We start from the raw sequence: 14,915 nt of genomic DNA on the forward strand, positions 1-14,915 counted from the left end.
GGGGAGATTTTTTTTTCTTGTTCTCCCCCCTCTAAAACAACGTGCGTCCTATGGTCCGGTGCATCCTATAGAGCGAAAAATGTGGTACTTCCTGTGGTACTGGGAAGTTTTTAATGTTTGACTGTGGTTTTATGAATTGTTGCAAGTTTCTATAGTTTCTATGGCCTGAATTTATCTGAATAAAAGCTTCTATTTTCTCTTATTACAAAACAGAATCTTCTTGCATTTCCCCAAGACTTCTGTAAATCACATGATCCTTCCACCTAAAGAGTAGACTCATCCATTAACAAGCTATGTCCATTAGTCTGGATGATGCTCCTTGAAATTGCTCTTCAGGATAAAGGATGAATGGTCATTGATGTTCCACAGCAAAAGACCATACCAAAACAAGAACTTTGATGATATCAGCCTAATATTCCTTTTATCTCACACTTTCTCTTCTTACTGTTTTTTCTTCTTCACTTATTTTGGATTACAAGTGAAGGAGGGGAAAAAGCACGAGGACAGCAGCAGCAATTACATCTCTACGCCTGGGTGGAAACTGCAAGTCGTAAATGGATTTCTGAAGAGCTTCTTGCCTCTCCTGCCTAATCAATAATCATTTTCACACACCCAACAAAGGAAAACAAAGAACCGGACAAAATGGAAGGGTAAATGAAATCCTGAGAAGAGCTTTACCTGCTGCCGCTTCTCAAACTCAAGCTTGATCCGGGACTTGATGCAGTTACAGGTGTCCTGATATGTTTGCTGCAGAGCAAGTTCCATTAATTGTTTGTGATATGCTCCTGCCAGGTTCCCACAGATAAAGATGATAACATTGGCCAGGATCTAAGCACACAGACACATATACAGACACACAAAGAAAAGAGCAATGAAACTGTCCGATGTCACTGTCAGACAGTACAGACATACCTTGGAAGTTGAACAGAATCTGTTTCAGAAGTCTGTTCAACTTCCAAAACATTCGGAAACGAAAGCACGGCTTCTGATTGGCTGTAGGAAGCTCCTGCAGCCAATCAGAAGCCACGGATCCCTGTCGGACGTTTGGCTTCCAAAAATAGTTCACAAACCGGAACAAACCAGAACCGGGTTGTGGCATTCAGAAGCCAAAATGTTTGAGCACTAAGCTGTTCAAAAACCAAGGTACAACTGTACTTGGTTTATTTGTGAAGATTTTATAGTTTCCTGCATCCTCACAGTCTGGGCTTTTTTTCAGCTGGAACTTGTTGGAACTCAGTCCCAGCCCCTCTCAGAACAAGAGAGCTGTTCGTGAAATAGCACTGCTCACAGTCCTTGTCACAAAAGCTATCAAACAATATTTGGTATTTTGCCATGACCTTCCCTTTTCTAGGCAGACAGGTTTATTTTTCAGCACAGGAGAGTTAAAAAAATATACCCCCCCATCTCAAATACAAGTGAGATTTCACCTGAAGTGACTCAGTCTGAAGCTTCTGACACCGTTACGTCTGCCATCATGTGCTCCCTCTGACAATGCACTGGATAATGTACAAGAGAGTTGTTTCCCTCAATCTCCCCTTTGTAACTGGCTTTTTGCACTGAGGCCTATTTGGGGTATGGCAGGGGTGCCCAAACTTTTTTCAAAGAGAGCCAGATTTGATGAAGTGAAGATGCGTGAGGGCCAACCAAAGTTCTTGAGCTTTCTTGGGAATTGAAGATCTTGAGCTCTTTTGGGGATTTTACCATAGGAATTAAACTGCCGCAGGGATCGGATTAAACCAACCGGTGGGCCAGATTGGGCCCCCAAAACGGAACTCGGACATGCCTGGTGTATGGAGTTCTGGGTGGGCATAAAGATAAATAATAGATATATTAATAGGCTTAGAATAGTTTTTATTAAAATAGATTTACAAGATACAGTTCTTTATCTTGGCCTTTGACAGGTATGATGTACATTTTAGGACCCACTATGTTTTGTGATTGCAATTTTTAAAAAATTGTTTTTAATGTCATATTTTAAACCAATATATATATATCATCTGAAATTATAATGATAGTCTCTCTCACCCATGAAAGGACAACTGCAGCACACAGAGGGATAAGAAGGTAACAAAAGAAGAAGAAGAAGAGTTTGGATTTGATATCCCGCTTTATCACTACCCGAAGGAGTCTCAAAGCGGCTCACATTCTCCTTTCCCTTCCTCCCCCACAACAAACACTCTGTGGGGTGAGTGGGGCTGAGAGACTTCAGAGAAGTGGGACTGGCCCAAGGTCACCCAGCAGCTGCAAGTGGAGGAGCAAGAAATCGCTTCTTTGGAAACTGAGGAAAAAATAGTTCCGAGCTAATGAAACAGATCCCTGCTGAGATTAGGGCTGTGTACACACTATCAGTTTAAAATGAATCTAGGTCCCTTTTTTCCTCAATTCAGGTTGAAGCTGGAGTCGGGGGGGGGGGGACACAGTATTTCAGGCAAATCTGAGCGTCCTGGATGAAATAATATTGTTAATGATGTTTTTAATGCAACTGCTTTTAGAAAGTTTTTAACTGAAATTGTTTTTAGGTATTTTTAATTGTTTTTAAAATGTTTTAACCATTTAGCTGTTTTGTTTTTTGTTTCTGAAATGTCTCTGTGTTTGTCACTCTGGGCAACTTTGGAGGAAGGGTAGGATATATACTCAATAACTGAATATTTCAGTAGGAACAACAATGCATGTGCACCACTTCCAAAACCAGCAGCAGGAGCAGCCTGGATGCAGGGTAAACCGGAGTGTGTATTTTTATTATTTATTTATTTATTGAATTTATATACTACCCTATACCCAGAGGTCTCAGGAAGGTTCACTGAATAAAATCAAAATATAAAACCACAAATGCATAATCGAAATAAAAACAATAACAACCCAATTGCCCCCTTTAAAAAACACACATATTTTAAAGGGCATAGGCTGTAAATCAGATCAGCCAAAGGCCTGGTTAAAAAGGAACATTTTTGCCTGGTGTCTAAAGGTGTACAGTGGTGCCTCGCAAGAAATTAATTCGTTCCGCAAGTCTTTTCGTCTTGCGAGTTTTTCGTCTTGCGAAGCACGGTTTCCCATAGGAATGCATTAAAAATCAATTAATGCGTTCCTATGGAAACCAAACCGCCTTCAGACCAGGTCTGGGGACAGTCTGTCCCCCGACCTCTTCTGAAGGCTGGCGGGGGCGAAAGTCTTTGCTTCCCCCCCGCCTGCCTTCCCGGGACAGCGGAGACTTTTCCGCTGTCCCTGGGCGATCTTAAAATGCTGGCGGGCGGCAGCGAAGGCTTCACTGCCGCCCGCCAGCATTTTAAGATCGCCCCGGACAGTCTTCCGCTGTCCGTGGGCGATCTTAAAATGCTGGCGGGCGGCAGCGAAGCCTTCGCTGCCGCCCGCCAGCATTTTAAGATCGCCCAGGGACAGCGGACGATCTTAAAATGCTGGCGGGCGGCAGCGCTGCCGCCCGCCAGCATTTTAAAATCGCCCCGGAACAGCGGAGGAATTCTCAGCTGTCCCGGGGCGAATTAAAAGCCCCCGGTTAGGGGGAGTCTTTGCTCCCCCCTGCCTGCCTTTCCGGGAGATCGGGAAGGCAGCGCTGCCTTTTCCGCTCTCCCGGAAAGGCAAGCAGGGGGCAAAAGTCTTTGCTCCCCCCGCCTGCCTTCAAAAGCCGTCTGGGATAGCGGGAAGCGCTTCCCTGCTATCCCGGACCGCTTTTAAAATGCTGGCGGTGGGGAGCAAAGCCTTTCACCCCCGCCGGCCTTCCTGGACCTCTTCTGAAGTCCGGAGGGGGGGAAAAGGCTTTGCTCCCCACCGCCAGCATTTAAAAAAAGGTCCCCGAGATTTCCCTATGGGCTTTCGTCTTGCGATGCAAGCCCATAGGGAAAATCGTCTAGCGAAGCGTCGCAAAAACCGAAAAACCCTTTCGTCTTGCGGGTTTTTCGTCTTGCGAGGCATTCGTCTTGCGGGGCACCACTGTATAATGAAAGCGCCAGGTGAACTTCCCTGTTGAGAGCATTCCATAGACAGGGAGCCACTGCAGAGAAGGCCCGTTTTCGTGTTGCCACCCTCCAGACCTCTTGAGGAGGAGGCACACGAAGAAGGGCCTCAGAAGATGATCTCAGGGTCTGGGTTGGTTCACATGGAGAGAGGCAGTCCTTGAGGTATTGCGGTCCTGAGTCATTTAAGGCTTTGTAAGTCAAAACCTGCACTTTGAATTGGGCCCGGAAACTTATTAGCAGCCAGTGCAGTTAGACCAGGATCAGTGTAATATGCTCAAACCGTCTTGTCCCGGTGAGCAATCTGACCGCTAAATTCTGCACCTCTGAACCATCTTCAGAGGCAGCCCTAGGTATAACACATTGCAGTAATTTAACCTTGAGGTTACCAGAGAATAGACAACAGTAGTCATGAGCGGAGGAAAGGAGGGGTCACAGTGGGGGTGTGCCGCCCCGGGTGTCACCACTGAGGGGGGTGACAAAATGCTGGCTGGCACTCACCGCGGGGCCTGCAGTGCTCCTGAGCCACATGTCTCTCCTGGGAGAGACACAGTGGCTTCGGCACATGCAGGCTCCGTGCTGCCCAAACAGTCCACTCACTGCCTCCCCCCAGCTGTAGGGCGGCTGAGTGGGAGGAGGCAGGCAAACTCTGGAGGCCCCTGGGTGTGCCCCGCCCCTATGGGTGGCTTGCCCCGCCCTCACCCTGCCCCAGGCGCCCAAGCGGCTTCCTCCACCACGGACAGTAGGTAGGCTATTCCTGTCCAGGGAATATAGGGGCATAGCTGGGCCACCAGCCAAAGCTGATGGAAGGCACTCCAAGCCACTGAGGCCACCTGAGCCTCAAGCGACAGCAAAGGATCCAGGAAGACCCCCAAGCTACACTGCCTAAGTTTATGTTGAATCTTCCTCTGTCAGCCCCAAATAGCGATGGACAGATCTGTCCATTTCAGTTTCTCTCAGTTTCTTATTTTTCCATTCTTGGGTTAAGGTCACCATGTTTTTCACACCAGTATGCAGATATTTCAGAATCTCAATTCTCTGGTAAATGGTAGCTACGAGTTTCTCTTTCAAATTTCACAGAGTGCTAGATAGCTATTCCAAGACAAGAATAATATGTCACCTAAAAAAAAAAAATGCAACCTGACACTGGGCAACAATTTTTACTTTTTGAATGTTGTCTAGATTTCTACAACTGATTTAGGGTATTTTTGCACTGCTGAATCAGGAAATGGCATCCGTTTCTCTCCATCAGGTCAGGTTTTTGTGTTATGTTGATTTGAAAAAAATCGGATCTTGTGACAAAAGCGATTACATTTTTGTGGCATTATCAGCTGATTTTTGTCAACACATATCATCCTAAATATGTTTTTAAGAGAAAAAATGTTTTTCCAACCACATATATTGATTACCTGATAGAAACATTGATTACTGTAAACTGAATGGTGGGCATTGATAAAGGTAAGTACACGTAAATTGCATGTTGCTTCACCATTTTTCAAACTTCAGGGCTTGAACTTCCGTTTCTTGGAACTCCTGGAATGCTCAGCGGCAGGGAGGTCTCTCTTCAGAATCCAACAGTAGTCAGCCATCACGACTGCGTCCCAGCAACCCTGATACCTGGTCTCCATCTCTTTCATGTCCTGATGGAATCTCTCCCCCTGCTTGTCACTCATTGAACCCACGTTCTCAGGAAACCGGTCCATATGTGAAAATAGGTAGTGCATCTTGACGCTCATGTTGCAGCCCAGGTTTCTGAAAGCAGTCAGCATGTTGTTGAAAAGTTCTGCGTAGTTTCTGGCCTTATTGTTGCCCAGAAAGTTCTTCACTACCAGAACAAATGCCTTCCACGCTTCCAGTTCCACTTCATTCATTGAGTTTCCGAACTCTGGATCTCTGATGAGCTGACGGATCTGAGGACCGTCAAAGATGCCAGCTTTCAACTTCTCCATGGTCAATCCTGGAAAAGCCTGGCACAAGTAAGTGAAGCAGTCACCATCCTTGTCCAGAGCCTTGCTGAACTGCTTAAGCCGAGCTTGATGTGCAGCGGTGGGAAGAGTATTCTGTCTCTGTCCACCAGAGGGTCATTGATGACGTTCCTTTTTCTGCAAGGCACCAATACCAGTCCTTCTTCGTGTAATGCTGAGCACGGTCCCTACTATCCCACATGCACAGAAAACATAGGTACTTGGTGAAGCCAGACTGTTGTCCCAACAAAAAGTTCACCATCTTCAGGTCAACACAAATAAACCACTTTTGCTGATCATAACCAATTTTCTCCAGCACATACTTCACCGCTTCATAGTTCTCCTTCAGTGTAGTCGAGTGAACCAGGGGTATAGAGGCAAACTGGTTGCCGTTGTGTAGCAGAACACATTTCAGTGATCGCTTGCTGCTGTCAATGAACAGTCTCTAATCTTTGGGTTTGTACTGTGGCACTCCAAGCTTGAGCAGAAGCTGCACAATATCTGCACAGTACACCAAATCCTTCTCTTCCGAGAAAAAACGGAGGTACTCTTGATGCCTGTTGCAGAAGAAGCTGATGCGAGCACTGTCAGAGAGGAGGTTTTTTCCCTTCAATCTGGATGCCAACAATTCAGCAGAGTCCTTTGACAAGCTGAGGTCGCGAACTAGATCATTCAACTCCTTTTGGGAAAATGGATGTCATCTTCAAGAAGCACTTCTTCTTCTTCATGTCCTTCAACACTGGAGGCATCTTCGTCACTAATGTCAGGAAGTTCTCCGAAGATAGGCACTGGAATTTCATCACAATGAGCTACAGGACGACGTGCTGATTGAAGATCAGGATACTTGAGGCTGCTCCGGTTCTTTCTGTTGATCCCAGTCACATCAACAGCGCAGAAGTAGCAGTTAGTGACATGGTTTGTCGGCTCCCTCCAAACCATGGGAATTTCAAAGTTCAAACTCCTCTTGCCATTGGTCCACCCATGTAGAGTCTTGGTGCATGCCTTGCACACCATGTGTGGTGCCCAAGCTTTATTCTGGTCACAAAGTTTATTACTAAAATAACTTTATGCTTTGCCGCACCAATTTATGGAAGATTTCGAGGTTTTATGACTTCAAACTGATCCCTTTTCGACATAATCACCCAGAACTATCGGACCTGAATACTTCTTGTCATTAAAATAATCATTTCCATCAAAACAATTATTCGACATGGCATTTTACCCCCACCAACTTCTTCTAAAATGCTCCACACAAGCGTACATGTGAACAAAAACGTAAAAAAACGACATGTGGCCATAGCTCAAAAACTTGACCTGATTGAGCAAAACCAATGTGATTTTTGGATTCAGCGCATCAGATTCGTCCTAAATCATCTGAAAAAATGCAGACAACAAATTTGTTGTTGACCAGTGATTAAAGCTGTTACAGTGGGAGACCAGTGAACTGAACTTTCCCAGGCCACCCATTAAAGCAACGCTTGGAAAACAATCTCCTGCTTCTCAACTTGCTGGGCCACCCTCAAATCATGCTAACTGATGGACAAGACTGTCTCCGAATGCATCACCAATTTGCTCTTCCTCATTTAACAGCAAGGCAAAAATTAGGCCCAATATCTTTCCTCCATGTAGAACTCTTAAAAGATAAAACATGGCCATTTAGTAAAATTAATTGGTTTTCTATTCACAAATTATCTTTTTCCACTTTGTTTGTAAAGTAAAGTGCAGAAGGAAAGTAGATTAAATAGTTTAGCATACAGGAGAATTCAGAGCAAATTAGGCATTGAACTTTTAAATAAATGAACTTCTACCAGATTATTTATGATTCAGAGTATTATTATTCTTTAAAAAAACAACCATTGCCTCTCTTTGGAAAGCAGTGCTATACTGTCATACCAGTATGTACCCATAGATCAAACTCCCTAGAGATACAGAAGTCTTTGGAACAAGTCAAAATAAGGCACAGTCATTGCCATTCTTCTGTATATCTTTGAAATCGATGGTTGAGGCTGTGGCAAAGGTTTAGAGCCGAACATACTTCGTGTGAAAAATATTCATTCAGGACATTCAAAGCAGCCTTAGTCAGCAGTTGCTTCAGGATCATTCTGCAGCTTCAGAAAAACTCTTAACCTCATTCACACCCCCTCAAAACAGCTGGGGGGGGACACTTTTCAGAGGGGAAGAAAATGTTCACCAAAGCACCCGGTGCCTGTCTCCTTCAGCCTGTGACCATTTGCAGATTCCGAGACTCAGTGGTTCTCCAGTCCAGAAACGGTAAGAGGAGTTAGTCTTCAGTGGTCTTTGCACTAGGTGCAAGGTTAGCATTGTTAAGTGGGCACTCTTGGTCATGCCTGGATGTCATAACTGGACAGAGTGAAAGGTGTTTAAATGTGTTGTGGGATTATTGTTTTTGTTGGTTACTATGTCATGCATTTCTGCGTTTTACATTGTAAACCCCCCCCTGTGATCCTTGGATGAAAGGTGGCATAGATGAAACACACAAACAAGGTTCAAGTGCTCTGAGTCATGAGAGAACACAACCTCCTTAACTCACAGAGATACATCTCTGTCCGTGCCACAGAGGCAGGTTTCAGTGTGGCAGTGTATGGAGAGAGCCAGGGCTGCAAGCACATGGTAGAGCAGGAAGAGTCCTGCTGGATTTGGCCAGGAAGGTTTGGGCATCCTGCTCTCAAAGTGGCCAACTAGATTCCTCTGGGAAGCTCACAAGCAGAACGAGAACAGCGCTCTCCCCACTTGCAATTCCCGCTGCCTCCAACAGCGCAGGCAGAACACGGGCATCATGAGCAGGAAAAGCGAGGCTAGAGGAGCTTCAATCCAGCACACACAGCCTGCGTAAACAGCAGCGCAGCAAGATTCCAGCTTTTTGCACAATCTCTCCTTCACTGGAAGCTTTTAAGCAGAGGTCGGGTGGCCATATGTCAAGGATGCTTGAGCGGAGATTTCTGCATTACAGGGGGTTGGACTAGATGACCCCAGGGGTACCTTCCAACTCCACAAATCTATGATCCTATGATATGCAATCCCCAGTCTGCAAGGCAAGTCTGGTAAATCACCACACATGTCAGCATCCATGGCCCCTAGCTGGATTAAGACACTGGAGGGGAGCAGGGCTTCTCCAGAATATCCTAAGCCCTTTCTCATATGGAAATGATACAGAGGAGAGCACAGAGGGGTATTTTACCAAACTGCTCAGTAGTTAGGAAACTTGCACAGACCATTTGTGTGTGTGTGTGCATAAATACACCCTATACAGCCTATATACACATATACACCCTAAAATTGGACTTTATGAACTACAAAGTGATAGGAAACTGTGTTGCAGAGTGGCAGGACAACACTTCCTTGATGCAATGTTATATAACCTCCCTGAAATGAAATGGGAAAAATTAAGGAGAGTCACCAAACTGCAATCTGTAGCAAGCAAGACACGCTGGGAAAAACACACAGCCCTCTAATTACTGAGGCATGGAAACAGAGAGAGGTTTAAAGACAAATGCTCAAAGTGGCTTAAAGGCTAAATTTTAACCTTTAAAATTAGACACATTGCTTTTAATTAATTCTTTTGGGGGAGGGTCTTGATTAGATTGAAATTCATTGACAAATACCAATGTGATTTTGTGCAGACTTGTAAAGAGCTGCTTGCCTGGTTGCTGGCAGGGAATAAAGCCACAAGGCAGGGAAGTTTTTAAAGCCTTGGGCAAGTGAGGAAAGATGTTGTGAACTCATAGCTTTAGAGGTTCATTTCCGAGGCTGTGCTTTGCCCCGGCTTGGGCCATTCTCTTGTGTGCCCTTTGTAGTGAGAAATGTCACAGGAAATGTCATCCAGTTCTACACCTGTCCTGAAATAGCTGCACTGGTTCCCAATTACAACCACGAACTTTGTGACACCTTAAAGACTCCAAGATTTATTGTGCCATCAGCATTCATGGACTGGCTGTGAGGAGTGTTATCTTGGATTATTTTGAGTGTTGTTAGCCGCCCTGAGCCCAGCTTCGGCTGGGGAGGGCGGGATATAAATAAAATTTATTATTTATTATTATTATTTAGCTGGCAGATTGTAAGGCAGAGGAACAATGGCATTCAATAGGGCCTGAAAGGCTGTGAAATGCAAGCGGCCCAGCTGCCCTGGGCCATTTCTTTTAAAAGCTCCAATGTATGCAAAGGAAGACCTCTTGACCCTGACCTATGCCACCAACCCTATTCTCTTCATTGTAATTTGCTCTAATATTATATTTCTAAATTTTAGCCTGCTCTGGGACCTGGGCATAAAAACTGCTAAGAAATTCAATTAATAATTGTCATCATCATTGTCTCATAGTTTCATCACCTTTGTATTGGAGGAAGCTACTGATTCAGCCTTGGTTGTCTGTTTGACATGCAGTAAGCTACTCATGTACTCACTTGTATACATGTATACATTTCAAAAATTAAATGAAATTAAATGAAATGAATATGATCCCAGCAATTTAGAAAAGTACTGTGCTTAGTAGGCAGCACAGATTCTTCCCGACAAAGTTTATCAAGTGGCAGAGATGCCATTTCAGCATGTCCACACAGAGATTGGCACAAGCTCTGTGCTGACTGCTGGTGGCCCAAGAAACAAACTTTTGACATGGAATTAAAGAGCAAAAACTCCACATTCTCTGATGATATTGTGGGCAGTCCTTCCTTCCTCACTGTTGCTTTTGTGCTGCAGTTGAAAAAAAAATGATGACGAAAAGTCGACTGTGGAAAAAGCTGTCATCTGGGCAAGCCACAGCTCTGCTCACATCTTTCGAGATGTGGCAGCGCTGCAGCAGGTGACACTTCTCCAATGCATGCCAGACAAGGCTGCCTCTGCCAGGGAATCTCTAGCCATTGGACGGCTAGAACGGCTCGCTCGGCTTGAATCTAGTCTGCCTACCAAACTGGCCAATGGCAGGAAGGCTTAGGGACAGGCATCCCTCGAGCGGTGGAGCTGACTGAACTTGCAGGCTTCGCTCAGGTCCGCTCCTCAGGTATATAAAAAGCTATCAAACCACTTCTTTAAAAAACCATCTTAGGACCCAGTCACTATGGCCAATTATCGCTCCGTCTCAAATCTTCCATTCCTGGGCAAGGTGATTGAGAAGGTCATGGAACAACACCAGACACACCTGCAGGATGCAAACTATTTGGACCCCTTCCAGTTGGGTTTGAGGCCTCATCATGGGACTGAAACTGCCTTGGTCACACTAGTTGATGATCTCTGGCACGCTAGGGACAGAGGTGAAAGCTGTTTTCTGACTGTGCTGGATCTCTCAGCAGCTTTCAGTACTGTCACCCATTGTATCCTCCTGGACCAACTAGAAGTGCTGGGAGCTGAGGGCACTGTTATACAGTAGTTGCACTCCTTCCTCCAGAAAGTAGTGGTAAGGGATTGTGTCTAGAAAGTAGTGGTAAGGGATGAGTGGTCAGACCCCTGGGCTCTCACTTGTGGGGTGCCTCGGGGCTCCATCCTCTCCCCCTTGCTTTTAAACATCAATATGAAACCATTGAGAGAGATCATCCCAGTGGGCCAGGTGTTCACCAATATTTGGATGATACCCAGCTCTACCTCTCTTTTAAATCGGAACTAGTGAAGGAGGTGAACATCCTGTGTGGGTGTCTGGAGGTGGATGTGGGGGTGGATGGTGGTCAACAGACTAAGGTTGAATTCCATACTGTTTCTGGGGACAGGGAATGGGATGGTGTGGGGAATTCCCTGGTCCTGAGTGGGGTAAATATGCCCATAAAGGACCAGGTGCGCAGCCTGGGAGTCACTTGGGACTCACAGCTGTCCGTGAAGGCACAGGTCAATTCTGTGTCCAGGGCAGCTGTCTGGTCCAGGTCAGCTCCATCTGGTATGCCAGCTGAGACCCCCCCTGCCTCCGCCACTGTCTTGTCAGAGTGGTACATGCTCTGGTTATCTCCCACTTGGGCTACTGCAATGCACTCCATGTGGGGCTACCTTTGAAGGTAACTCAGAACCTACAACTAATCCAGAATGCGGCTGCCAGATTGATGACTGGGAGTGGCCACAGGGACCATATAACACCAGTTCTAAAAAGTCAACACTGGCTCCCAGTACGTTTCTGATCCCTGTATACCTGAAGAAGCATCTTCTTTGTCGTCCAGCGCAGACACTGAGATCTAGTGCCAAGGGCCTTCTGGCACTGAGAGAAATGAGGCTACAGAAACCAGGCAAAGGGTCTTCTCAGTAGTGGCGCCCACCCTGTGGAATGCCCTCCCGTCAGGTGTCAAGGAAATAAACTATGCCTTTTAGAAGACATCTGGAGGTACAAAGAAGTTTTTAATGCTTGGTGTTTTACTGTGTTTGATGTTTTAATTTGTTGGAAGCCACCCAGAATGGCTGGAGCAACCCAGTAAACTTAGTGGTATATAATTATTATTATTATTATTATTATTATTATTATTATTATTATTATTATTATTACTGTATTATTATCAGGGGAGAACCTGACTGTCAAAGCAACATCCATATGGTGCTTGATAGTGTGCATTATTTGCCTTTAGAGTAGAAGTCATAAAACTAACTCAGATGAGACTGGAAATGCTGAGTCAAAACCTGGATTCAGTAAATGGGCTAGACAAGGACCAATAAACTGAAGCAGACAGCTAACAATGGATGTGCTATGGATGCAGAGTTCCATTCGGGGAACTGGTATTCAAGTAGTTCTAAGAAGGACCAGACACTCTCTAAATCAATAGGACCACAGCTTAGGGGTTCTCTTTGATCCAGCTTTGTCACTAGAGGCCCAGTTTGCCTCTGTGTTGTGGAATGTATCATCGTAAGTAGCAAGCCTTGATCTGTATGCTTTTTAAAGAATCGTATATTATCCTAGGTAACCATGGTAAGTTTTGCATGACATAAATGCTATGAAATGTGCACAGGCCCATCTATGTAATATTCTTAAGCATTCTGCATCCTTTTAAAGTTGGAAATATTAAACTGCAATTGCCCCAGTGCAGCATCTCCTTGCATGCAAATGGCAATCCCAGGGCATACAAAGAGCTTCTACAGAGTTTAGGAGCTGACTGTCCCAATGAAAAATAGGTAAGTAAGCAATGTACAGTGCAAGGAGACAATTATGCTTCTAATCACAGACCACTTATGGTAAGGATGATCATCAAGTCATTCACAGCACATAATGACCCACATCACTGGAAACATACCTGCCAAACCAAGTGTTCCTTGATTATGTCTGTTGATGACAGGCAGATACTTAGCACAATGGTATGTGATGCAGAGGTGAAAACGCTGGCAATTATAGCATCCTGCATGTTGAAGGGCAACATGGTATAGACCACAAAAATGATGAATAAGAAAAATGACACCTGTGCAGAAAAGACAAAGACAATACTTGTCAAAAGTAATTCTAAAAATATTTCAAGTACATGTTATCTAAAATTACAAAAGAGCTATTTTAAGTATGCACAGGATTTCTTAAAAGGGTTTTTTAATGTGGTCAACAGATAAACTTACACGGCCTTATCACCACCAGCTTTTTTTAAAAGTCCTGTTTGTTTCAAAAGCAAATTGCTATAGGGTATGGTTCAAGACCCATAAGCCTTCTCAGCCACACAGAACTAGCTGCACTGCTTCAGCATCAATAATCTTGTTGTGCATAAATTCAGGAACAGGTTTTAAAACAGGGGTATGTTTACCAGGTTTTCTGGCTTACATGTGTTTGGGGATTTGTTTTTACTGCAGTCTGCATAGTCTGCTGATGTGCTTTAAGTTTACAAATTTATTCAGGATTTCTTTGCAGTTGAGCCATAATAACTAATCTGTGTGAACAAGAGGCTCTGTGGTAAGTGGTCCTGCTACTTAAGACTATAAGCAATCCCTTGCTGAATCAAACAATGGTCAAAAGAGTCCGACTTTCATTGCAAAACTCCCAGCAACCAATCTGCTTGTGGTCCATCACAAATTTTCCAGTGGTTCAGCAATAGCCCACGTTCTACTTTTAGTTTTAAAGGGATGCACATTGTTGAAGAAGTATGTGACATTTAGAAACACGGAATGTTGTACGATGCACCCATAATCATATACATATAAATTAAAACGTCAGCAACCAGTTTGCAAAGATGGAATTAGTCACTGTAAGTTTAGAAGATTTAGCTTTGATGTCTCAAATATTTGACAAGCAAGAAATATGCAGCAAGAAAGACAATATCCTCTTCAAATATTGAATAGCCACCCCAAAATGTGGATATGAGATATGGGGAACATTATACTTTTCAATAAGAAATGCCACTGTGTGCTAGAATTACCGTACTTTTCATCCCCAGCATTCAGCTTCATTTGGGGAGATTCGGAAATGAAAATGGGATTTCATATGTGAACTTTCTCTAATACCATGTCAAGTCTTAAAGAGAATGTAGAATATTTACTCCATCCTTCTGTTCCAGAATGAAAAACAAAACAAAAACACGTTTATTGGAATGCTGCCCCCTTCACACCATTGGGGGAAGGAGTAAGAAAATGACAGTTTGCACATCGCCAATGGCCTGTAATTATCCAGGTGGCATACTTATTCAGAGTTAACACGTTCTGCAGAATTAAAGGTGATTTACAAACAGCACTGGACAGAAATACATAGGATTTCTATTTCCATCTGTCTCAGACCGTGCTATATTAGAAGGCTGTGCAAATTCTAATGATTAAAATTCTAAATTTAGCCTAGAGTTTCTGGCTATCAGTGTCCAGCTTGTAATACGGGTATGGAGCAAAGCTCTCACCACAAGCTCAAGTGTTTTACAGTGCAATTTGATATGTATGATCAGAAAAATCACCCCATTGGGTTCAACAGGACTCCGTTCCAGAGAAGAGTGTACATGTTTGCATTCTACTGGCCTAGGCCCTCTCAAACTAGAAGATCCATCTCCTTGCACCAACACCAGCCACGTGAAGCAGCCTGATCACTCCCTTTCCTTGGTCGGA

General features: G+C 44.4%; 1 protein-coding gene across 2 annotated transcripts in view; it reads right to left on the bottom strand.

Annotated features, from left to right (window-relative positions):
• Positions 1-14,915, bottom strand: part of ADCY2 (adenylate cyclase 2) — a gene marked incomplete at its 5' end in the record, with an annotated part of 151,361 nt that overhangs the window by 97,944 nt on the left and 38,502 nt on the right. For both annotated transcript variants that reach the window (XM_081917731.1, XM_081917732.1), the window contains 2 exons: positions 679-828; positions 13,145-13,306. In XM_081917731.1, the coding sequence (XP_081773857.1) occupies positions 679-828; positions 13,145-13,306 (312 nt within the window). The remainder of the gene's footprint in view (positions 1-678; positions 829-13,144; positions 13,307-14,915) is intronic.

The sequence above is a fragment of the Podarcis melisellensis genome, assembly GCF_964234715.1.
Source record: "Podarcis melisellensis genome assembly, chromosome: 7".
In the NCBI taxonomy this organism is placed as follows: domain Eukaryota; kingdom Metazoa; phylum Chordata; class Lepidosauria; order Squamata; family Lacertidae; genus Podarcis; species Podarcis melisellensis.